Raw genomic sequence first — 26,878 nt, forward strand, 5'->3', positions numbered from 1 at the left:
AGAAGTCTCAGGGTGATGTTATTGATGGATCTGAATGAGTGTTGTGGTGGAATAAAGAAAGTGGAGCCAGACTGCCCCTGCCAGTAGACAGTGAAAGGAGGAGAGGCAGTGGGCACAAACTGAAATAGCAAAAATCCATTTACACATAAGAAAGCCTTTTCTAATCTTAAGAATGATCAAACACAAATTCTTTTAGATGTTGGGATAGAGTTCATTTTCTACTTAGTCACTGGTACTGCGCTGTATTTTGGATTTGGTGTGAGAGCAATGCTGGTAAGACACTGATGTTTTTAGTTGTTGCTGGGTGATGTTTACTCTTAGTCAAGGACTTTTGGTTTGTGCCAGTGGGAGTGCTGGAGGGGCACGGCAAATTGGGAGGGGACACAGCCAGGACAGCTGACCTGAACTAGCCAAAGGGACATTCCATACCATATGATGTCATGCTGAGTATATAAACTGGGGGAAGGAAAGGGGGGACATCCAGCATTATGGCATTTGTCTTCTTGAGTAACCGTTATATGTGGTGGAGCCCGGCTATCCTGGGCATGGCTGAACACCTGCCTGCCCATGGGAAGTGGAAAATTAATTCCTTGTTTTGCTTTGTTTTTGCATTACCTATTAAATTGTTCTTGTCTCAACCCTTGAGTTTTACATTCCTTTTCGATTGTCCTCCCCAGTGAGCGGCTGTGTGGTACTTGGTGCACAGCTTGTTATTTATGCAGAAACTTTTTTGCTGTCTGTGGTGTAATTGTTAGCTTTGCTTTGTGAGCAGCATAGCCTGCTTGCAGGCCAGATCTTGCAGGGTTTATATAGCACAGTCATTTGTGCAGAAAGCAGGTGATGCCTGTTACTAGTTCTCATTTTGCTCTTTCGATGGTTGAAGTGCTAAATGTTTGGTGGAACAACTTGGGGCATGGTTTTCCACTGAATCAAACAGGAGTGAGGCTTTACAAATATGGTTATCCTTGACCTTGCCAGTCTGGCTCCTCCTAGTAGGTATTTTGTGAACCACTAAATACAACTGTGGCTTCCATATTTGAATACCCCAGGTCTATTATTTTTGATTCTCCAAAGAAAATTTTCTGTCTTAATTACTTCCTTAGTTCTCTACAGTTTGTTGTCTGTATGGTTTCAAGGGATGAGGAGTCCTCCCAGGAAAAAGAGAAAGATACACCATATGATGGTAGCAAGCTTATAGCACACCTCTATTTGATAACAGACATTCAGAGCAGCAGGAGTACTTAATCTTCAGATCCTCTGATGTGTAATCACAAGTGAAAGTAAATTTTTCTCCCTTTGGTGAAATCCTGCAAGAGCATGATCATTCAGCAAAGGTCTGCATTTCTGTATAAACAATAGTGAAACTCAGGATGATGCAAAAAATTCTTGTTAAATATTCTTTAGTTTATTAAGTGGTGTATTTAGCAAAGTAGGAGCAGTGGCTTGGGATGCTTATGAATTTGAGAACCTTTCCAGAAATAAAATGGAAATAATATGAACAAAAGCTAAAACATTGTTCAAGAAATAAAAATAAACTTTGTAATGCTGCCAGTAGATATAATGCTGAAGCATTATAAACCAATTTCCTTGAAACAACAAAGAAAAATGAGTGCCATTTGTTGTCTTAACCATGATGGGCATTCCTGTTCTTTGGTTGTTTTTTGGGTTGTTTTTTTTTTTTTCCCCTTTGGCTTCTCTTGTAGCAGTTACCCACAAAATGTTACCATTCCATGTTGCCTATTTGATGTGCTGTCTTGATTAAGCTGAATGTGTTACTTTCACTGAGAATATATAATTGGATTGGTGGTTTCTTATTCCTTTCAAAGGCACGGAAACTTAAATGTAGTCAATAATTATGCGTATGTGTGTTTCTCTTTCAGTGGAGGCCATAGTGGAGTTTGACTACAAAGCTCAACATGATGATGAGCTGACAATCACTGTAGGTGACATAATCACCAATATCAAGAAAGATGATGGAGGCTGGTGGGAAGGACAGCTCAAAGGCAGAAGAGGTTTGTTCCCTGACAACTTTGTAAGAGTGAGTACAAAGTGGAACTGTTCTTGTGTTGTGTGTATACATTGTGTGTACTGTGTTGTTCAGGCTAAATGTCAGCTTATATTACAATGTTTCTTATATCCAAAAGCATAATATATTGGACTACTGTGTTCTATTGAGGCTATGTTAGAAAGGAAAGATTACATTCTTTGCAGAGGCAATGTGGTTTTGATAGCCTGAAAAAAAAAGTAGCTACCCCTACATTTCTCTGCTGTTCAGTGATTATGTTTGACTGTGTGGCCTGGGAACAAAATGATGATTCTACAACAATTTATATGTCATGGCATTTGCAGTATTTTATCTTCTCTGTAACTGCTGCTTCTTCTCCAGTGTGCTTTCTTAGCTTTTATGGAAGCTTTTTCTAAATACTTACTCCTGGCTAAACTAGTTGAGAGAAATTAAAGCAGATTTTTCCAAAAGAGTTGCCTATAAAACCTTTTTTTTATAAAAAACCCATTACTTCGTATTTCATGTAACGTACCAAATAACTTGCAGTGATACTAGTTTTAGGAAAGCCATTTAGAATTTAAAAAATACATATATTTTTTGCTGGGCATCTGTGTGTGCATGCCTCTGTCTGCACATATGAGACTAGCTATTAGTACCTCTGGGCCTCCTTGATTTGTCATTGCAGACCTAGGCTGTTAATTTCTATAAACCTCCATAAATTTGGCCATCCGGTATGGAAAGGAGGGGAAGAACTACAATAAATTACATAAATAGGTTTTGTGTTAATCTGCTACTACAGCTTCAGAGAATCTTTGTGACTTTTGCCTTTCCGAGGGTATAAGTATCTTCTTTTCTTCTTTTTCTTCTGTGTGAGCCTGTTGTGTGTTTAGGCATATGCACATAATGAAGTAATTTAATTTTGCTTCAATAGCGCTGCATATGTTGAGGCAATTTGGGGAAGTGGTTCAGTGGCAAAATTACCAAGCCCGTAGTTGGGGGGGGAGGCGTTGGGGGGCAGGGGGTACAACACATGGGAGCCTCAGGTGTTCCTGTGGGGACAAACATACTCGCATCCTAATCTTTGTTCTTGCCATTAGCACAAAGGAAGAACAGCTCTGTGCCTGTCAGGCAGCAGTGATTAGGAGGAAGTAACAGCCTCAACGAGTTGAAAGGGAGTGAGGAGAAAAATGGTTACCCTGTTTTCTTGTTAACCTCTGAAAATGCACGCTGTGGGGTAGGGGGAAGAAACTATTTTGGGACTCACTGTGTATCGGTAATATTTTTCTGCTTGAACTCTGGTAACTGTGAAGTTCTGTGGGACAAAAGCAGACTTCCTCTGAGCTTTCTCCTGCCTGATATTTGAAATCTGCTGCTGACGTTAGGAGGTGTTGGATTTAGTGCTCTAAATAAATGCGGCCTGTGAATGTCTGTTACGAAAATACCATAATCAAAGTATGAAGGTCTGCAAGTTCTGCCTCTTACTACCTAATTTTTAAGGCCTCTTCTTTCCAAAATGACTTCAGATTGTGGCATCCTGTCACATAATTTAAAAATAAATGGCTTTTTCTCAATAGAGAGTTCTAAAACAACCATAAATACCTTGGATTTTGTGTTCTCATAAAATATCACTACCTGCTCTTTACTCTCCCCACCCATCCCACTTCTGTTTTTTGTTTTTTGTTTTTAAAAAAAAAAACAGCATCCAGGGCTGTTTTCTAAAGAACTAAAAACTGCATTAAAGTCTTCCTCATTCTCAGCTTGAATGCAAAGTCAAATATGTTTTTCACAGTTGAGCATTCCCTTTCTAAATTAGGTAACGTGGAGTAGAAGATACAAACTTCCTAAAAGTGTCATTTGTTTGTTTTTGAGTAAAGAACCTTTCTTTTTCTTCAGTTTTTCTTGTGTAGGTCTCCTTGTATCTGGAGAGCTATAGTCAAACATAACAGCAGTCCCATTGGAAAGTTTGTTGAGGGTAATCATTCTGTCCACTAAGATTATAAGTAGTTGTAAACTTTCTTTTTCAGTTGTAGAAAAATTTTTAACAAGTGCATGCAGAAGCAAGCTCACCAGCAACCAATTCATGCCCCATTGCTATTCTGTTGTGTCAGCAACATAATTGAGAGGCAGGCAAAAAGGGATGCTACAGATGAGTGCTGGAGTTGAATGCGATCTCAAATTCCCATTGCTTATCAGAATTGGTTGTAAGAGTAGTTACTTCAAGTTATTCAGAGGTAAAAATCACTAGTGAAATTCTTGAGGTACTTTGCATTCTGCCTTCAAGTGGAGGGAATAATTTCTATGGAAGGGAGCTTTTCCTTCCTGTGATTTGATTTTCTTTTGAATAAATTCATGACAACATTCCAAAGAAACTGTTGGGTTTTGCAAAATTGTGTTTGAGCTGAATTGAAACCACTGAATTAACACAGTGAAGAGTCCTGAGTGGTCTCTGTTAGCATTTGTGCATAGGTCCTGGAAGTGCAGTTTGAAGAGAAAAGAGTTTGGAAGAAAAGATATACAAATCAGAAATGGAAAAATAAGGGAAACACAATATATTGGATTGATAACACATCAATACAAAGTGTTACTTAAGAAAAAAGATGTTTTTCAAGGGAGTGATAGGTTGTGGATGTGAAAAGACTTTTGGATTTGCCTGTAGAAAGGTGGTTTTAAATTTCACAGAATAAATGCAAATTAAGAGACCATTGAAGAGGAGGTGTCTGAAGACAGATGTAATAAAGAAAGAGGAAAGGGGAGGTAGCAATTTTACATATGCAGTTATTTTTTTCAGTGGACTTTCACTGTGAAGTTGTATCAGAAGTGCTTCCTGTTCCTGAATCTGCGAAACAATTGCTGTGAATTTTATATATTTTTATACATACAGACACGAAAAAACACAGATTCATACCCTTCTTATGCTCTGCAATTCAATTTACAAGGTATAACAGAAAAGGTATTTGAAATTTCTTTTCCCTTTCTGATTTCACTGCCTGTTAATCTGCAGCTATAGTCACTTGGAAGATTTTGTGGAGGAAGTTTGTCTAAATATGAGAAAATTCTTTGGTCCCTCTTTAAGATCTAATTTACCTCTGTCAGCCTTTGCAGATACCTACTTTTGTTAAAGATACTGGTGCTGAATTTGTTGTAAGAAGTGTATCACATGTATCTGGTTGTTGTCTTGTTCTGCTTTTTTTTCAATTTTTCAGGTAGAGAAATAGATGTGTGGAGAATTACATACTTTTCCTGTTGTCTTACTTCGTTACTGTTTTACTCAGTTACGCAGTTGAAAAAGAGGAGGTAGCAGGTGTGATTGCAGTGTTGTTCATTTGCATGGTATGAAGTTGTTTTTCAATCTTTTTAGCTTGAAGACTTCAACTTGAAATCCAAAATCTTTACTTTTATAACGAAAAAATAAATGTGGATGATATGTAATATTAGTGCTATTAGGAGACAGATGAAAGAGTTGATTTTTTTTCTGGTCCTGTTTTAAAAAATGCCTTGTCTAACCATGCTCCGCACTGTAAAAAACTGTGTTTCTAAGTGTGGTAGCATCTGAGACGGTTAGATTTTGCTGATAGCAGATGAAGATACAGAAAGCAGGAAGCCGTGGTGCAGAGCCATGCTTGCTGGTTTTAATTTACAAAGCTAATTCTATGTGGGATTGGATAGCGTTATACTTGGTAAACTGAATTTGCTGCATGTGACAACCTTAAAGCTTGTCTGTACTCTGGACGGCTTGCCAATATTGCTGGCAGAATTGGGGAGGTAAATTCATTTTAAAATTAGGAAGGAGTGTAGTGGTAGTTATTTTTGAAATTTTGGTGTATAGCTTAGATTTTCGAATCAGCTAAACAGGACAGGGGCTTTGTGTAACTCTACTGCAGCCTCAGGTCAGCACAGCAACCTGGATTTCTTGTTGTACAAGCAAAATACAATCTTGAAATACTGCAAATTAGTTGTAGGGTGTCGGGGATATCCATGCTGAATCATAAGTGCCCAATGGAGATCCTTATCCTTATCGGTTGCTTGTTACTTCATTTTCTTCCTTGTATGTTTTCTTTGTTTTCAGTCCTTACAACCAGCCAGAGGTTGCAGGGGATTGCGAGTGAAACACAGGGCGATTCGTTGCTGAGACCGTTGTGCTTGTTACACACACCACACACCCCTACCCATCCCCATGAGTGCCTTCCTAAAACCTTTCCCTAACACCTTTCGTAAGACTGGGCCTGTGCACATGCCGGGGCCCTTTACAGCCGTAGTTTGGCTCCTGGGAGGGAAACGAGGATTTTCCTCATGTCCCAGAACACTTTGGTTCCTGCAGTGCTTTCTGCTTCTCCAGCCCTCCAGCTGATGCGTGGTACCCATCAGACCCAAGAACCGACCAGCTCCTGTTGTCCTGCCCTCCTGCTTTGCCACCACACTCTCTGATACAGCTGTGCCTGCCTTGGCTTCAGGGTTTTGAAAGTTCTTACACCCTTCACTGCTCTCCTGAGTACTCTGAATACTGTGAATTGTGACATCTGGGTCAACTTTGCCTGAACAGCCACTTCTGAAAGTTGTGGCATCTGCCAAGGCAGTGAGGTTATATGCAGACTAAGGAAAGCAGCGTCATTTCTGTGTACCTGAAAAGATAACTTGCTTTATGGGTCAGTGAATTATTATGAGGGTTTTTTTACATACTTGGCAGGAATTTGCAATTAAATTACTGACTTATTTTTGGAAACCTAACTAGAATACTATCTAGGTATTTGTTCTTCGGAAATGTTTTAGATTGTGGCAACCTAACTGTTGTGTTGTCTTGACAACGAGAACCAGGAGTAGTAGTTTTTATTCCAGGTTCTGGGTATGGCCATTAAACTTATTGCCCTTATGTTGAAATACAGGAGAATACAATTGGTGAAAGAAGCTTTCAGATAGATTCCGTCATGTGAAAATGTTGTCTCTTTGAGCTTTTGTTTCTGTCTATAACAATTAAGATTTTGTAGGGAGAAACATTGCTTCACTGATGTGTTATGATTTATTATTGCTGCTGTTACTACTCTTACAGTGGTGAAAGCAAAGCTAGTAAAATGGAGTCATTCTCCCTCTCCCAGTCCATCTCCCCACAACGACACAGATCCAACAGGATGATCTTGTACCAGTCAGTAGTCTCTGACTGGGCAGCGTTCACTCTTCTAAGGGCATTCAGCACAGAGCAGCAGCAGCACTCGGCCACCCTGGATGCCCAAGGCGTAATTGCAAATTGTGTCACGCCTCAACCTGTTCATCTGGCTTCAGAGGAGCTGGGGGAGCTCCCAGTGAGGTAGCTGCCCTGGGTGTTTGGCCTGAAAGTGATGTGAAACTCCCTGGCAGTGACAGAGGCTCTTTCCCAGTCCCTGTCGCGGGGAGCTGATGATATTCCCAGCTGGATGGGAAGGGTGCCGTGATCATTGCTGTCAGCAGAATGGATCCCGTATGTTTGTCATGGGGGCCAGCATGCTGTTGGCTGTCCTGTGGTGATCAGTTCATTGGATGTTTTGATGCCAGGGTTTGAGAGGGGCATTACTTGGGCGTGTGGAGCAGAGGAGTGATGGGTTGCTGCTTGGGGCTGTCAGCTGTTGGATGTTTTGAGGGAATCAGTGTGTGAACGTTTTATGAACAAAAGTGAGAACGTTTTAAATATGTACAGCAGCCTTGCAGTGGACACATGGTAACATGAAACTTCAGCGTTAAGGTTTCTATTAGCTTTCAGTGACTAGTATTTTATGTTGTAACAAATTATTAATAAAAATTAACCTTCTGAAAAGCAGTGGCTTAATTGTAATTCTATATTGATAGAACTGGTGAAAATGCAGGAGTTTGAAAACAAAATGTGTTGCTTTTCATTTTTTAATATGCATTTTAATTGCTGATGTTTAAAAAAAACCAAGAAAGGAATATTCTTATTTAAATACACATAATATTGCTTCACTGTTACAGTTCAGTGTAGGCAGTATAAATTGATATACTAAGGAGACTCAATTATTTCCTCTTTTTGCTCAGGTTTGTCTTTTGTATTAAGGAAACCTCAGTACAGTATGTCTGTTTAAAATATGCCGTTGTTTAAATTGTAAATAAAAAAAATGTAATTTTATGTTAAAAAGGAAACTAAACACTACTTACTTTTCTTCCCCTTCCTGAGGCTCCAAACCATTAAGAGGAGGAGTACCTAATCAGAGATTGAAACAAGGACCTAATGTGCTATCTAGAAGTTGTATTCTCAAAGATAAAACTTCTTTGGAGCTGTAATATCATAATTCTTCAATTATGATATTAAAGCTTCAATTTATTCAGAACTTATTTATATATTATTATTTGGAACTTTGTGTTACACAGAGAAGTCAGTGTGATTTTGGCAATAGCCTGTTAAAGTAGTTTCCGTAAGGATTTATAGAATTGGCAGGATTAGATGGTGGATGGTGTTTCTCCAGCCTAGTCCTAAAAGGTGGGGGGCAAAGAGATGTCCTGACCTTATACTTTCTCTTTCTTGAAGTCAATTTCTTTTTTTATTTTCTTCCCCCCTTTTATTTTTTTCTGGCAACTTTCTAAGCTTCAGATGTTTTTATTTTCTTTGTAGCTTGTTTATGTGTGGGTGGGTATGTTAGTAATCCATGCATTTTGGTCTGATTCATTTTTACACTTGTTCTGGTAATTGTTTTACAGTTGGAGCAGGCAGCTGTGAGAAATGCTTCTCTGTAGGTAAAATCTGTAGAGGTGCTTAGCAGCATTTGCATACAAATGTCTTGCAAAATATACTTCCCAATTTTTGGATTTACCAAGAGTACAGCTGTGTACCTAATTTTTTTCCTACAGGATCAAAAACCTTGTTAGAATTCTTGAAACACAGTAAAAGGAAGCACAAAGTCCTAGAAACTGAATTGCTGTTCAGTTCTGCCGCTGTTCTAAGCTAACCTGAGAAGACTTGGTGTGATTTCCACCTTTCTTTCAATTTAATTACATATCCCTGAGATGGATTCTCTCGACTTTAGGAAACATGACCTGATTTTGATGTTTTTAATGTTTGTTTTCAGAAAAGGGTGTAAGAGTTAGCAGTATTCTGGATTCCTGTGGTGTAACTACAGCATTTAATAATGGTAATTGTGAAGAGTTGTGCTTGCATTCAAGCTTAGTCTGCCAAATATTCCATCTACGCCATTAGAATGATCCAGTCGGTATCTGGACTACATCTGCTAATTGTCTTTCAGTTTCTATTACTTAAATGTTAAGTAACATTAACAGTAAGTAAGAATGAAGATGTGAACAAGAGGGACATATAGGGAAGAGAAAACTATTGGGGATTTTAAGACTAGCTGTTCTGACTGCTGATGTCAGATACTGTTTATATCAGATTACTGTTTAATGATGCTGTTTACTTCTGAATATTCCTGTCCTGATCAAAGACTGTAATTCGTTAACAGTAAGTATATGTGCATACGTGGGGGGGTGTGGGGTGTGGTGATGTTTGGTGGTGTCAATTTTTTATTTGTTTGGGTTTTCTTTGTTGATTTTGGGGTTTCATTCTGTGTACAGAAGTCCTGGTTTTTCTGGAATTATCACATGTAGACCATTTAACAACTTTCATATAACAGCTTTCACGCTTTTATAGTGTGCATCAACCAGAATGGCAAACTATTCACTATTGCAAGTACTATTTGACGAATTGGGTATCTCTGTATTCAGTGCCTGTAAGTGCAGCAGTTCCCTCCTAGAATCTTTTGGGAATTATTTGGGAAGCTGATGGTGGAGACGGAGTCCTTAAAGGGTCCCCCATTTCTTTCTGTCACCTAATTATTTGCTCTACTAGAATTTAACTGGCATTATTGGTAGAATTATAATATGATAGATTATATCAGAGCAGTCTACGTTTACGATCAGCAAATGTTCTCTTCTGAGTTGGACAGTGACAAGTATGTGTGAGTCCCTTAATCCTCATTTTTTGGCTGTTACAGCCATATGAAATATATTATTGCTTATATATATATACTGTAGTCATTCACTTAGCCTTGGAAAAGACAAAGGTGCAAGTAAACTACCATCGTGTAATAGGATGAGTTATTTACTCACTCTGACTTCAGACTTTCAGTGATGATACTTAGTGCCAACGGTTGTGACAGGAGGTGGTGAGGGATAGAAGGGAAGAAACAAGTATAGCGTGCAGTTTTAAAAATAACATTGATACCTCCCACCCAGGGAGAAGGAACAAGGCAAACCTGTCATCTTTACAGAAGGTGGTAATGACTTCTGGTTTTATTGTTAGTTTTGGGGTTTTTTTTTTACTGACAATATTCCATTGCAGGTCATTCAGGATTGTGCAAGGTGTTGAGTGTATGTATCGGCTGCTTCAAAAAACCTTGATCTCTCCATTTCCCACTGCATGAGGACTCACTGCACCCTTTGAAAGATTAATTTAGTACTCGTTCTTCCAGAGAACTTGCATTCACCTTCCCAGAGGCTATAAGCCAGTATTATCAAAAACCCTGATTAAAACCACCCTTCTAACAGAAACTGTCTCTGAAACAGAAACTTCTTTCATAACCTTCATGATTGCTTCTGGTTACAAGTTATTGCCATTTTTTTGGCTTGTTCGTGATAACCTGCATAGCTAAGCCTTGGTTTCCCTTCTTAGGGAAGTTACTTAGATGAGTTTAGGTGGTCTGATCTATCTGTCAGTATTTGCTTATTAATTGATAGCACAAAGCAAATGAAACTCCTTTTTATCCTTTTGGCTGAAAATTATTCTCTTCCTACTTTGAGCCAAAAGCATTGTGTCACCCAGCTTTCCTTTTGCCACCTGTTTTTTTGGTTACTTGAAGGGGTTTTTTGTTGTTGTTCCTTCACCCCAAGCCTCCTTATCATGCTGCCCCCAGGACTCTGCCAGCATGTGAGCAGACTGCCCATTTTACTGCACGTTACTGTCATGTTGTCTGCATTACGTGGCCATGGCACTTCAGGGACATGGTTCATACACTGTTGTCAGCCATTGCCAAGTACTGGCCCAACGAACACCTAACTATAGATAAAGAAGGTAACATGCAGATCTTAGTGTTTTCTTTATCCTTTCCCAATGTCCTATGTGTCGATTTTGTTGTACTCCCAAGCACAAAGATAAATTACAACATGTTCTTCCTTTAGAAGTCCTTCTAAGATGACCCGAGTTACTCACTTTCCAGGGCTGAATTAGAGATATAGATGGAAGAATGCCTGGAATTCAGAACTACCATGTTAACTTTCTTGAATAAAAAAATACCTAAAATTCACCCACCAAAAAACTGCAAACATCTCAATGTGGCTTTCACCAAATTTTTTAATGCTTCACTTTTGTTTTAGAGTCGTCTACTTCTAGAATTGAATATTTCTATACAATTTGTTTAATGGAAGAAAGTACTGAAGTACAAAAGGACATATGCCCACTTGTTTTCATCTGTTCCCACACAGCTGCTTCATTTTGCAAGTTTCAGTCGATTCATAATGCTCTGTGGTGTACTTTTATCTGTTTACATTTCTTTGACTCTGTAAGATCTATACTTCAGACTGAAAGCACCTGAAGGCCTTTGGTTGTGAATTTGATTTGATCAGTTCTCATAAACAGATTGTCACAAATAACGATGGTTAATTGAAAACCAAAAATGGGTTTGTTACTGATGTTTTGTAAATGTACAGAATCCTAAAGCTAAACTAAAGTCCTGGAAGGAGTTAGGTTTTGTGTTAGCTTGCTGGGAGATACTGCCAGTATTTTTCCCTGCAGAAGGAAAGATCCTGTGTACTTTGAAACCTCCTTAAATGAACAGTTGAGGGCAGATCCTTTAAAAATTATTGTACAATAATAAATTCCCTACACAAGTAGTTCACTGAAGTTGATGGAATAGGAGGATATAACTGCTTATATTCACCAGTTCATGAGGGACTGGGCACTGTGCTTCATAGTCCTTAATTGCTCTGTGGTTCTGTGTAAAAAGCTTCCCAATTTCTGTATTGTCAACCCACATGTTTTTAGTGGGTCATTTGAATTTCTGCAGCCTTTCAGACAATGTGAAATTTTTTTTGAGAATTTAGGTAAACTATCTGGTGGACATCAGAGGAAATTTTTGAGTAAGTGGAGGGAGAGGAATGCTCATTAGACTTAAAAGCTTTTTTTTTTAAAAAAAACCTTTCAAAATGTTTTCAGCATACATACGTGTGCGTGTAGTAGACATGCATAATGTATGTGTGTGGTATGCAGAAATAAACACTAGGTCTAAAACCAGAACATACAAGTTAAGGTGTCAAAAGTTATTTTTAAAGGGACTTTTACAAAATAGAAAGAAAGGAAATGGGTTCTCTGGTCTCATTCATTAATTCAACCTTTTTCCCTCACTAAGCAATTGTATAATGCTGACCTTTTATGTCTGAAGTGGAGTTTCTACAAGGAAGTACAATGTATATTGCTCGCCCTTCAGAACATTGGTACCGCTTGCGGTGACGCTCTGTCATATTGACTCCATTTTTTTTGTCCTGAGTTTTTTACCTTTTCATTGTTTCCTTAGTGAGTATTCAGATATTTAGAAAAGGGTAATTTTTGTTTGATCTCTTTAAAGGGGAGTGTAGTGTATTCCCCAGTAGCTTGTTTTTTAAGGTTCATGCCTTTCCATTAGAAGTTGCCCTTCTCTTCCCACTCCCCCACCTGGCAGCTTCCGTGTGAGTTTATTATCTTATGAAGCTGAAACTGGGTGCACAAGTTACAACGCTGAAGAACTCCTTCAGGGCTTCCTTGCTCATACCTGGAGCTACTTGTAAAATGTTGGTTACTTGCCTCCCTAGTCTCTGTACCGTGTCCCTCTGCTGTCAAATTGCAGCTCCATGGGACTGAGCAATACAAAGAATGAGAGAAACTATTTATTACATCTCTGTTATAGAGTGGTTTTTACTTGAAGACTGGTTATATTAGTGGAGGCCTTTGAGCCTGTCCGTACTAAAATGAGATCCTCAGCTCCTACCATTGAAGAATGTATGTGTAGGGACAGACAGTGTAGAGAGATGGGACTTGAGTTTTAACAAGAAACACCACTAACATTTGCTAATGAGTGCTAAGAGATGTATTTGTTTCCTGCTGATGTTTTCAGACACTCGTAAAGTGAAAACAAGATTTACAGGGAGAGGCTAAATTACTATCTCTGACTAGACTGCGTTGTTGTAAGAACTGACTAGGCTCCCAGACTCAGTATTGCCTCATCAGATCTGGCAACAAGCAACAAAATTAAGGATAAACACTGGCGACAGGCCATTATTTTTAGTTAAGGCCAATTAATATTAGCCAGTTAGACTACTTGAGAGAAAAGGGAAGTTTGCATCATTGGAGCATAATACATAGTGCAGGTGGAGAGCTGAACTAGAAACAGCATTATTGCTGCTGTGCTGCCATTATACTGATACCATCATATTATTGAGCTTCATCTCAAAGTAGTAAGTTTTTGCACTCCTGCACATAAACAGAGCTTGTGAAAAGGTGTCACATGTAATGATTCGATGAAAATACAGAGCAATTAATGACAAGTACTTTTCTAGTTATGCAAAAAAAATAATAATGTTGTAGTAATTGTCTGGTAAAGATCATTTGGTGACACTGACAAAGCTCCTTGATTTTTGTGATGTTAGTAGTGGCCGCTAAAATACTTCTTTTGCTCTGAATGTGTGTGTCTTTCAATGAGCACAAACCATGGTGTTGATGTTATCTGCTGCAAAAATACATAGCATAAGATAATAGAAAACCAAATTGTTCTTTGTAAACATTATGGATGAGCAGCCTCACTTGTGATGGTAGCTTGCATCCCTTTTACTCTGTACTGTTGTTCTTTCAGTGCTTTGGTTACAAGAGTGTTAGTATAATGTATTGCAAGAGAACTTCTGCTGCGAAGCAGTTATAAGCAAAGCTTTGCTTCAGGGCCGTCTAGTAAAACCCTGTACACCAAGCAAACAGGCTGTACTAGTGAAAGCTCAGTTGGTTAAACCAGTTTAGCTAGTTCAGTCAAGTTAGGGGTAGGGGGTTCTGGTTTAGTTACAAATCATACCTGCCAGTCTTCCTGCTCCAGCTGTGCTGGCAGAAGTCTGCAAATAGGTACCATTTTAGAAAATTCCACTTTGGTTGTTTTTAACGTAAGCACATTGTTGCAATGCAGTATTTTCCTTTTTTCCTTTCCTCTTTTCTATCTTTTGTATCCTCCCCTCCCTCCAGCTCTCCAAGGAGTTTACAGCTCTGCCTCTTGGTTAAATGAAGCTGCTCTTGGGTGTAGTTATTCTCACCTGCCTCTCTACCTGATACATTTTCTGCACTCTTGGAAGACAGAAGTCTAAGGTCTGAATTCTGTGAGTGGTAGAATTCCAGTTTTTGTTCTCAAACAAATGGGCTGGAATAATGGCAGATGTGTAAGCTGTGCAAGATACTAGGACAGTATTTAAGATCCAGATAATTATTGCTTTGTCATAAAACACTAGCGTTAACTCTGTTTTTGTATTTTATAACAATTGTATTGTTAGCAATGAGGCAACTAGAAAGGAGTGATTGAACAATTTGTTTAATGTTAATTTTAAGTGAAAGGGATACCTACAGCGTATCTGGAAAAGCTTCTTTAAGATGAACAAGTAGTAAGCTAACTCCACTCTACAGACCATCACAGTAAATTTAGCTAGGGCACCAAATGACATTGTTTAAAATGTTAATGAAGCATTTCTGCGCACTGCAGATGCTGTAGCTATACTAGCAAAAAACTGAAGTTGTGAAGTTGTGTTCGGTAGTGTGTTGCCTTGCAGCTCTTCTCTGCTGGGTGCACTTATGTGCAGAGAGAAAAGCTGTGCAGCTTGTACCATGTTAGATTGCTTTCATGCAAGTGGTAAGTGACTAAGCAAAATTTGAGCAAGCACAAGTTTGGTCAGGAAAGAAACAGAATAAATAGGAAAAGACATGGCAGAAATGGGCACAGGACAAACCATGTAAATTCAGGCATTTCTGACAGTGTTGCAGAGAGCAGTGTTCTAATACCTGCCAGCTATATGGTGGATTACATGGGAGCTTCTCTAGAGTGTTGTTCACACCCTGCTCCTAGCCCGTACGCTGTTTCCAGCTTAACCTAGAGTTAAGTTGTATTAGAGGTTAGTGTGGACAGATTATGGTCCTTGCCAAAAGTTTTGTAATAGCTTAGTTCCCCACAGGAGGGATGAATGCTGTTATATATATAATATATAGTCACTTTTTTTTATCATAGCTGACAGGATATATATATGTTCTAAAGACTACATTTTAATCTGAAACATGGCATTTCAGTTAATCGTGACTGTCCAAGAACGAGTGTTTGAATTGCTTCAATGATTATGTCTTCCATGGCTTCATTTCTTCTCCTTGCCCTCACAGGGATACTTGGTCTGTGTTGTGATTGATTGCAAAACTAAAGATAACTTTATTTGCAGTATTTTGAATTTGGGACACCTGTTTTATTTTGTCAAATTTCATTCAGTAACTCTAGGTCATATTTGCTTCCACAGTACAAAGCGTTCTTAATTCTCTCTGTCATTTCTGCAGCCCAGTCTGATATCTGAAAAACAAATGTTATTATCATAAAGGTAGAGTAGAAAGGTCTGCTATAATGCCAACTTAGAAGAAAATCTCACCAGATGGGAAATGGGTTTTCTCAGAAGGAAACAGGTGAGGTTCCTGTGGACTAGCAGAAAGCAAAAGTCATTCATGTTTTCAAGAAGGAAACGAAGGAGAATTTGGGGAACTCAAGCCTCACATTGACCTCCTGGAAGCCTTTTCCAAACATACGAAGGACAACGAGCTGGCTGGGAGTAGTCAGCGTGTGTTTGTGAAGTGGAAGTCATGTCTGAACCAGCCTGTTGGCCTTGTGCGGTGATGAGCTCATTGCCTTGGTGGAGGAGGGGAGGGCAGTGGACGCTGTTTCTGTTGACTTCAGCAAAGCTTTTGAGAGCATCTCCAGTATCATCTTCATTGACAGACTGATGAAGTGCAGAGCAGGTGTATGGACAGTGAGGTGGATTGAGAACTGGCTGAAGCGCCCAGCGCAAAGGGCTGTGACCCGCAGTGCACTCCAGCTAGAGGCTGGTCACGGCCGTGTGCCGCAGGGGTGGCTGATGGGGCTGGCGCTGCTCAGCATCTTCACTGCTGACCTGGGTGATGGGGCAGGGTGCGCTCTCGGGAGGCTGGCAGGTGAGGCAAGACTGGGAAGAGTCCCCGGAGGGCTGTGCTGCCGTTCACAGAGGCCTCAACAGGCTGGAGAAGTGGGCTGGCGGGATCCTTGTGAACAAAGGGAAATGCCAAGCCGTGCAGCGGGAGAGGAGCAGCCCTGGGCTGAGCGGCTGGAGAGCAGCTTTGTCGGGAAGGCCCCCAGGCCTCTTGGTGGACACGAGGCAGACCGCAAGGCAGCGGTGTGTGCTGGTGGCCAAGGCAGCTCCCAGCTTCCTGGGCTGCATTGGGCGGAGGATTGTCATGAGGCAGGTGGGAAGAGGTGAGCCTTCTCCTCGGTGAGCCTTCTCCTTGGTGATCCTTCTCCTCATCTGCTTTCTGGTGAGGCGCATCTGGAGCACTGCGTTCGGTTCTGGTTTTTGCCGTAGGAGGGAGAGAGGGAGATGCTGGAGCAAGTCCAGTGAAGGGCCATGAAGATGCCTGTGGGCTTGGACCATCCGGCACCTGAGGAGAGCCTGAGAGAGATGGGACCGTTTAGCGTGGAGAGGAGAAGTCTCAGGGTGATGTTATTGATGGATCTGAATGAGTGTTGTGGTGGAATAAAGAAAGTGGAGCCAGACTGCCCCTGCCAGTAGACAGTGAAAGGAGGAGAGGCAGTGGGCACAAACTGAAATACGTAAAAATCCATTTAAACGTACGAATATTTTTTTTTTTTTGTGAGGCCAGTCAAACACTGGATCCTTGAATGTAATTAAAAGCCAACTGGACAAAGCCTTCAGTGTCCTTCTCTGACTGACCCTGCTCTAAGGCAGGGTGTTGGACGAGGCGATCTCCAGAGGTGCCTTCCTGCCTCAGCTGTTCTGCGAGTCTCTAAAAACAATTAGTTTTATCACTGTACTTTGGCTCAGTAGGGATCGCTCAACTATGGAGTAGTAAATGGAAGTGTTAGTTGAAGTTTGGAGGATAATGCTCTGAGCCTACCTAGAGGCTGTATCTTGTGAACAAGTGATGCCTTTTCTGTATAATCAAGTCAAGCGTTGGTTTTAGTTTCCATTTCTAATTATAACTACATGTTTTTTCTTTCAGTGAGCAGCATTTTTCACACTCCAATTAAAAATATGATGCCTTTCCCACTGCTTACACACACATGCAGTTATGCCAAGAATAAAGAAGGAGATTTTAGCAACATTATGAAATAGTGATTTTTGAAGCACTTAACAGGCTGAGTGAACTCCAGTGCCTTTAGTTGATTATTTTTTTTAATCCTATCTTTCTAGGGGCCATGCTTTTATGTGTATCCCTTTCCCTCCCTACTTTTTTTCCCCCCATATCCCACAACTTCTTAAGTGACATTAACTATGAAGAGGTGAGTTGGTAACTTATTACAAGTCATAAGTAACAGTTCATGAAAGTAGGCAGCTACAGAGAGAAGAGTATCCACGTTCTGTAATAGAAAGTGGTATGAATCCCAGGCTTGCCTAATATAAAACCTTTGTAGAGTGCTTGAAGGGAACTGCTGGAAAAAGTTGCATATAGGAAAGTAGAAATATCAGAATATTAATGAACCACAGGAGGCAAAGATGTTACTCTGAGTAGCTGCAGATTACTCAGGAAGGAAAAAAGTGTCTGCTTAACGTGTGTGTGTGTGTGTACATGGATGGTTTTGTTTATGAGAGAGAAAGAGCATGATCTCATTTTGGAGTTCATTTTGGATTTCATTTTGGAGTTTGGAAAGCATCTCTTAGCTCTCTTTGCTTGAGATACTGATGTAAGGTAGGCTCTCATTCTCTTGAGATTACTAGCAACACTTCTCTGTATTTTATCTACAGCACATGTTCACATGTGGATAGACAGGACATGGTAAAGAGTTAGATAATAGTATTCCAGATCAAGCCTCAGTATATTACATTGTATGTTGACTTTGACTCATCCATTATCCATTTTATAGTTTTATCTTGTTTTCAGTAAACCGTAAATCAGTTCATGGATCTATGTTTGTGAAATGGACTCAAAACTACATGAGGAGCAAAGTCTGCATGTTGTTTTGAAAAACATAGTAATTTTTAATATATTTTTCTAGCTAGGTCTGAATTGCTGTAACTTCTCTGAAACTCATCTCATTAGAAGATTGGGTTTTTAGACCTGTACGTTAATAATTATTTTGGATTTGTTCCATGCTATCAAGATTTCTCTTGTATCATTAGTTACTAGATTTATAGTTTGGTCTCTTCTCCAAAATTGCTTTTCACTGGCTTGATTGTGTGCCTCTGTGTGTTAAGTTGTAGACTTTATATGTCAGCCGGTGAACCACCTGCATGTTGTCTGGTAAGCAGGAGGCAGGCTGGGATAAGTTTTGTTGAAGAAGTCATGCACTGAAGTGAGCACCAGGTTTTCTGGTTACCTGGATCATCCTCCATTTCACAGTTCCCGTGGAGCCATCTTTTCCATGCAACCATCTTTCTTTTGCTGCTAATTATAACCTTCTGAGTTCTTACAATCAGAGAATTTCCAAACTGTAAAAAGAGGAAAGAAGGACTTGATAATTTAGAGAAGAATGATTGAGTGAAAGGGAAGAGAAAAACAATTGTGAAAGACAAAAGTTGTGATGCATATGGGGCTTTGTATGACTTTGTGGAATGATTAAAATAGTTTGGCTGCCAAATGAATCGCACTTCTCTTTTGTCATTCATGGAGGGCTCTGCTAAGGTAGAGCTTCTGTATGAACAAGATCTTTTCAGATTAGAGCATTTGAGCAGCTTGTTCTGTCTTGCAGTAAAATTTATTTTCAGCAGCCATAATCTAGACATGTTGTACCTGTGTACAGAAAGCAAAAAACCTTGCTGTAGAATTTTGTCCCTGAGTTGAATGACACCTGGCAGAAGCTAGGCCAAGACAGAAGATTATCTAGATTACATTTGGAAATGGAGTATTTGCCTCTTGGATTTGTAAACCTAGAACAAACTTGTGAGAAACTGGTATTAGGTTAGTATTAGGTTTAAGTCAGCAAAACAGAGGAATAGTGAAATTATATTAGGGAAGTATTGTAATGGCTGCAGCAAACTTGCTCTTCTGAAGAGTTAAAACTGATGACCACTGTTAAAATAGGTAGAAATACATTAAAAAAAAAGGGGGGGGGGGATGAAAAAGAACAGCATACAGTGTTGAGATGTCTGTTGAATTACTAACAAGGACTGAATTCAAGAAGGGTGATGGAAAGGGAGTGAAGTCATGGATTGGGGTTGAAAACTTGAACAGGGCACCATAGCTCAGTGTAATATGGTGAAAAATGCAAGTGCTGTAAAAAAAAATCAGTAAGAAGAAAGTGGACTAGAGGAAGCGCAGCGTGATGTTCAAAGCCAACATAACCTCTGCTGTGCTTGCTTTTGTTTTCCTTTGGGTTTTTGGGGTGGGGTTTTTTGCATCTTCTTTCTCAGTTATCACCCTGTTAATAAGTATGCCCCTGTGGCTTTCTCTGCTGACCATGAACAGCGACTGTAAACCATCTCTTCTCCACATGTTTCACAGAGGTTTAGTAGTAAGACAGAGTGGTAAGAGTGAGAGTTGAGAGGATGCATAGGAAGTTAAGAACTGGAGCACTGAGTTTAAGCAGAATGGCTCTTGCAAGCCAGCCAGTAGGGCCCTCTGTCTGTTTGTACAGAGGATAGATACCAAGGTTTCATACAAGCGGTGAAGACACCTTAGATTAAAAAATTGTATTCTGTGACAGCATCTACTGGCAAAGACAGACAGCTGTGTTTGTAAGATTTTTGTCCTGTAGTGTTTCTAAATGTGCCATGATGACTTTCTATTGGTTTCTCCCAGTTAGCCTCCTTTAAAACTGCAGGCAACGGTGTAGTCAAAATCACTTCCTCTGATCTTTTTTTTTTTTTTTTGTAATGGCTTTTGGGGTTTCACTTTTGACAGAGACTCATGGTTTCTTACAGCAGTTACTTTGATAGCTTTGTTTTATCAAATCTTTTATTATTGGTGATTTGTAGTATTAGCTTCATGGATTTGATCCAAAGCTCATGTAGTCTGTTACATGGCTCCATTTGGATTGCACTGCCTATTGCCAATAATTAGATGCATTTTCTTCAAGTTATGCTTTTGCTTGAACACTTTAATATATCACTCTGTACGTGTGTGTGTGTCTTCTCCATCTCCAGACCGTACTCTTGAGTTTTCTTGCAGTCTCTTGAGCAGGAGCAGAAAACACTGCTAACTACATGGACCAATGTTGTGACCTAAAGTGACGTATCTGTGGGGTTTATTTATTGTCTTTTTCTTTCTTGAAATCTCACTCTTTTAAATTATGTTAGTAAGAATTAAAATTAATTGAATCAGTAAAACCTGTTTTGATGTATTAAGGTAGGGTAGCAGAAGGTCATCCTTGCATCTGTTACCTTTGCAGAGACTGAGTGTCATTCTGAGTTCTTCAGGCTTTAGAGATGCAAGTATTTGGCATGTTAAGAACATAACACCTATATTAGTCTAACCATCTTTCTCCTGAATACCTGGTTGATGTCTGATTAATGACTGCATTATTTAAAATTGTTCATGCATTTATATAACTTTGCCTTTAAAATGTTTAGTGATACCCCTAATTTTTGCTTATACTAAAATAGATCTGAATGTTCAAGAAGGACATTCAGTCTGCACTTTGCTAGCTGTTTAATGGCTGCTGTAGTGGCTTTCTGACGCCAGCATTTAACCAGTCTGGTTAATACTGTTTGGTGGCAGTTTGAGCATAAAAGATGCTAAATAAAGCTTAATGTTTTGCAGTGCAATCCTACCAGTACAGATGACAAACAGTGGTTTCATTCTTTGCAAATTTGGACTGCTTGCACAGTGTTTGCATAAATTCAAGCATGATCTGATGCAAGGAGAAATAACATCTAGTTGTCTGTTTCCAGAGTAGCATGCCAAAAGCAAAGGCAGTTAACGACAGTATGTTTCTGATTTGAGTCTCAGATTTACTTTTTTTTTTCTTTTTTTTTTGGTTATACATCAGTGATTCAAACAACAACTTGTTTGTATGAATAGTGTCCCTAAAATGATCACTTAAGTTGTGTGATCAGAGGATCTGCTCTGTTAGCTTTGTGGAGCTTGTGGATGAACTAGAGCTTTTGGTAAAGAAAATGCTACTTAATATGGAAATTATTTTACCCTTTTAAAGTGGAATTACAACAATTGGAATGACCAACAGTTAGGAAGAGATTGTCCTGCTGAGTTCTGCTCCAATTAAAAGAAGAGGTACTGCACCATTTTGCTGCCTTCTTGCAAACCTTGTAACAAGAACAGTGGAAGGAAATGTGTCTGACCTCTCTTCTTGAGAAGCTGCTGACAAAAGCAACAAGGGTGAGGTAAAGGCTGCAACATTTTGTTGCAGAAGCTATTTCTGCATCAATTTTATAGCCATTCTGCTGAAGCGGGAAGAGTAACTATTGCTGTAGTTAACTGTCACAAATAACATAACCCAGAGGACTTTCACGGCACAGAGAATGCAGCCTAACGCAATGAAAGCTGGGAACTCTTGAGGTGGTGAGATTCTTCATATAATACAACAATTATCATCTTGGAGGAGCATCTTATTTTCTGCAGGAATTCTTACAAGCTACTTTTTGTCAAGAGCAAAGCTTTTTTTCTGAGCTTTTCTTGTGACAAAAAAAGGAGTTTCTGCCTACTGACATGGAATGACCAACTGACTCACAAGAGCATGAAACATTACCATGTTTGTTCAAATATAATAGCCTGTCATATCAAGCACATTTTCTCCACAGTGTATTTCTACTTTAAAAGATCTTTAGTTAAGTGATCGATTAATTTTTTTAAATATTATAGAGTTCATGAAGAAAATTACCTACTTATTTTTTAAAAATAGAATAAATTTGGAATAGATGAATTGACATCGCTAAAGCCTGAGACATAAGTTTAATTAGTTACTGGCATAGCTTCCGCTACAGTCACTATGCAGAACGTACCTCAGGGAATGGTTGTCTCAATGGATTCATAATGTCTTATGCTGCATGGATTCATCTTACCAATGTTAAAGAAATGACTTGAAGTGTTAGGGAAACTTTTATTTCATTAATTCCTGGAATGTTGTTAGAATTTTTAAGCATAAAACTGTGCCTCATCATCTCCATATGTTTTTCTTTTTGCACTTTTTAGAAGGGGCTTTTGAATCTTTGCAGAGACATTAGGGTTTTATTACACTTCTTGAACAAAATCCTTCTCAGGTACCAGAGCAGTTGTTTGTTTTTCAGAGGAAGTATCTTTGTCTGTATTGGCAAGAACATCACATGGGTACAAAGCCGGAATCTGGTGGGGTTTTTTTCCTGTGGATTTACTTTTCCTTGTTTTGAAACTCCATAAAGTCAGCTGTGAAGAAAACATCTTGAAATGCATAGTTTTGGAGACTTTGTGTTACTTCCATGGTTTATGAGATTGCAGTTGACTAAGAAACTTCATGAACCCTGGAGGCCACCTGTTTGCCTCTTTCTTCTTTTGAACTGTTTGGGTTGCACAAAAGAACAAACATCTGCAAGTCCTTAGCTACTCATAAACCCTCCTTTCACAGGGTGTGCCAGAGACTGACAAAATCTAGGCATAAGGTATGTTATTAACTACAACTAGTAGACATAGCCCTTCCAGGGTCTTGGACACCTCTTACAGTTTTGGCACAATTTCTCCCCCGATCTGGCTGCTTTAATCTGTGTTTGAGGAGCTCAGTCAGTTTGTTCTTCTGCCACATCTTTTTGACTCCTGAGTAGCAGCTGAAGGAGTCAGAGCTGTACCTTTCTTGTTCTTAAAATGACTGTTCTCTTGCTCATGTTCAAGCTGAAGCTACTCTTCAGAGACTGGGGAAGAGGCACAAATGAGTCATTCTCTCTCCCTCCCTCTGCAGTGCTGCAGAAAGTTACTTGTGGCTGATGGCTGAGCTTCTGAGACCAAGTGGGAGCAATAGGAGGCATCTGGAGAGGCTTGCTTTTACCATCAATGAATATGACTTAGGAAAAATTGTATTTTTACATATTAATACATATTAAAAGCCACATTTTTAGGGCACTGAAGGGCTAGGAAACAATGGTTCAGTTTGGGGATTAAGTATTAATGAAGATGGTATCTCTCCTTGGTCTGTAAAGTTGTTAGAAAAGTGTTTCCAGGCCTGGAAAACTACTCTTTGAAATCGTGGCTGCAGTCCTGAGCCTCCAGGTAGGACCAAGCCTGTATTACATCAAGCTGTGTGAATGTACATGATCACATCACTCAATGAAAGGCTGATTGTTATAAAATAATTTTCAACAGCCCTGTGACCTCATCCTTTGGTGCGGAAGAAGCCAAGAGATTATTTTTTTTTAAATTATTATTCACTGTTTTTCTCTAAATGCAAATAAACCAAATTAAAAATATTTCAACAGGGAGGTGAATAAAGAGATGCTGAAGATGAATGATGAACATGTGGAAGATAAGAGTAGAAATAAATACAGTCTTGTCTGTTGGCTGGCTTTGGATGCCAGTTCTGTCTAATGTCTGCTGTGGTGGAAGAGAGAAAAGAGACAGGTAATCTGTAGATGTCTTCGAATCCTCAAAGAATTGGACATCTTGTAACTATTATACAACCATACCTGTGGCAGCTGGTCTTTGGGGTAGAATTTACTGTAAGAAATGCCTTTGCCAGGTTTTCTTGCTGTTGTAGACTAACCATTTCACATGCTAAAAGTAAACAACAATTTAAGCTGTACAAGCATCTTTGTGAAATGGTCACGTGCCACATACGGTTGGTATGAATGACTTGCCTTGGCTAGCTTTTTGTAACCACTGTAATTTACAGCTAATGAATGTGGTTCCTGCAAAATGAATGCCTTTTCTCCCTTACATTTAGGGAAATAATATATATTTTACATTCATAGGATAGGGATCTAGTTGCTGTAGGATGATTTGAGGGTCTGAGGGGTTCCAGGAAGCTCAGACAGCATGTCTAGGTGTTACCAGGACGTCTGACTTGGACTTCAGTATTTAAATGGACACAGCTTGGATCCTGCCAGCGTTAGGCACTGCCTACCTGCACCTGTGTGTCCAAGGCAGTGTTCCTGAAGAGACAGCACTGTGCCTGACATCTCGGGCAGAGAATGGGTGTGCCTGGAGTGCTGAAAGCTCAGGTAAACATGGCAGTCGCTGCTCACCATCACCCCACCACAGTTACCGTCAGGCAGGCCCCAGAAGCCATCAGGCTGGGTCACTTCAGCACAGTACTTTTGGATATGCTAAAGTTTCTAAAGGTCGGTTTGGAAGTTTCTGGAAACGCCCTCAGTGTGTTCTCTCTACATTTGTGACCCTTGACGGTGCAGACCTTGTATTTGCTTCTTCCCCTTCTCGCTCCTCTTCTGCTCTAGAGAAACCGCTCCGCTGGGCAGCTGTTTGACACCCGCTCGGAGCGGCCGCCTCTAGCTGGCTTGTGCTCGCACAGGCTGTCAGCTGCGAATGTGGAGCAGCTTGGACTGAACTTGTAGTGAGGAAACGAAAATAAAGCCTTATGTTTATCATGGAAGAGATGGAACATTTGAATGCTGCTTACATCAAATATCTGTGCAAGAGAGAACGCTCTGGTTCCCACAGAATGGGAGTGTAATATATTGTCATTTTTTATTTTCTTATTATTAATTTACCTACTTGATACACATTTTTATTAAAAAGCAGTACAGCAGATAATAGTGTAATAGTGATAGTAATAGTAAATAATAATGTAAAAGTAATGATAAAATAATAAAAATATTATAAAAATAATAAAATAATAAAAGTAAATGTAAAAGTAATAGTGATGCAGACAGAGATAAATCTACCATTAGATTTGGAGCTCTCAGCTGTGTTTTAAACTGAACTGTACTTTTTAGAAAAGAATGTTTTCTATTCTTTTTGGTCATATTGTAGAGAAAGCAAAGTAATTTCATTGATGTTGGGAAGTATGTCTTCCTAATAAGTTTGAGTGCACATAATTTCTCATGGTTTACCAGGGAAAAGGGGCCTTTTGGAACATAGGAACATCTGAATCCCAAATATTTTTTCTTTTTTTGAAATTTTTTTTTACATTTTTAAAGAGAAGAAGCTATACTAAACCCTGGTAAATGGTGCACTGCTGCAACTGAGAAATATTGATTTAAAAAAAAGGCGGGGGGGGGGGGGGGGCAGGGCAGGCTTTGCAGCATGGGGGAAACCAACCACCCAGCCAGTGAGGACGATTTTCGTCAGCCTAGTCTTTAGCATAGGAAAGTTTTAAAGAAAGTGAGGGCCCAGAGACAGTAGATGCCAAAGCATTCCTGCTAGTGCATAGGATCTTGTCATGCATTTTAAAGGATTTAATCTCATTTGGAATGTATGGAGGACTCGATTTAGGCAGTCAATTCACTGTTCTTACTCATTTCCATCTCTGGTGTGCTCAGCCCTGTGAAGGAGGGTGTCTTTCTGGGTGCAGTTAGTCTTGTGTATTCTTCTCCCACCCTCAGCCTTTGTGGAACTGATGTATCAGAAAGGCTTCAAGATCCCTGGAAGTTAATATTAAACTATGGCAAAGACACATGAGTTTGGATAGCCTTTGTCAGTGTGTCTGTATACGCAGGTGGGCAAAACAACTGGTTAAGATGGGATCTTCCTTTCAAAATTCTCTTTGCAGGAGAAAGAGAGGGATGATCAGTTTTGAACAAAACCTGAGATGTGGGTGTGATCAGAGCTGAAGCCCTTTGGGTTTGCAGGGCATCTGTAAACAATGTGACTTTAACCACAAGTATTTTTATTTTACACATAAATTACACAAAATATTCTGGGTGTCTGGGAGTCAAGAGTTAGAACAAAAAGGATGATAGGTATGTGGGGGGGCTGGAGTCTGCCTGTGTTGGAAGATGGATTAGCTGGAGTTTTTACTTTTTAAAAAATATTTATTAGAGGTCCTATAAAGAAGACCTTTTGAAAATAATTATGCAAAATAAAAGTATTCATTATGATACTACCCACAAAATAAAAAACTTAATTAACAGTGGAATGGCTTTGTGCCCTTTTTCACCAGAAATGTGCCCAGTAACTACTGAATGAAACACGCAATTAATCAGTTGTTTTGGGAGTTCTCTGTTGTGGGGACCAGTGTGTCTTTTTCCTCATAGCAAACAAATGATGAATTACTTGTGGTTAATTTCTGGATCATTTTGCTTAAAGGGAAGTCTAGTTGTTTTGGAACCACTTTGGTTAAATAAAAATGAAATGTTTTCAGTTGTGGTATATTGTACCAGCTTTTCTCCTGAATGGAAAATTTAACCAATTTGTAACAACTGTGTTCTGTAGTTCCAAGGTAAATCTTTTGTCTGGAGTAAAATCCTAGTCTCCACTCAAAATAATGCTGTAATTCCCATTTAATTCAATGGAAACAGGACTTCACCCTTAAATATGAGTAAATCTATTCTAAATATGAGTAGGATGGTGATTAAACAGCAGTTAAAAACAGAACAAAGCCTCTTGTCAGAGTAGATAGAGTGCGTGTGTGTTATTTTTCACTTCCACTGGGTCCCAGAATAGATCCAGAGCTCTTGTTATTTCAGTTTGCAGGTCTTTCAATAAAATGTTTCTAGATTACAAAAATAAATCAGATAGTGCTGATCTCCGTTGACTGTGCAGTTGTACACAGAGATGTCAGAAGAGCA

General features: G+C 39.4%; 1 protein-coding gene across 5 annotated transcripts in view; it reads left to right on the top strand.

Annotated features, from left to right (window-relative positions):
• The window catches only part of SH3KBP1 (SH3 domain containing kinase binding protein 1), a 231,460-nt gene that overhangs the window by 23,714 nt on the left and 180,868 nt on the right, over positions 1 to 26,878 (top strand). For 3 of the 5 annotated variants that reach the window (XR_005102619.1, XM_037377236.1, XM_037377237.1), the window contains exon 2: positions 1,881 to 2,038. Coding sequence is in view for 4 of the 5 variants with exons in the window: in XM_037377236.1 (XP_037233133.1) it covers positions 1,881 to 2,038 (158 nt within the window). In the remaining variant the exon portion in view is untranslated. The remainder of the gene's footprint in view (positions 1 to 1,880; positions 2,039 to 26,878) is intronic. The other 2 variants (XM_037377238.1, XM_037377239.1) reach the window with 1 other exon arrangement.

The sequence above is a fragment of the Falco rusticolus genome, chromosome 2 (genome assembly GCF_015220075.1).
Source record: "Falco rusticolus isolate bFalRus1 chromosome 2, bFalRus1.pri, whole genome shotgun sequence".
In the NCBI taxonomy this organism is placed as follows: domain Eukaryota; kingdom Metazoa; phylum Chordata; class Aves; order Falconiformes; family Falconidae; genus Falco; species Falco rusticolus.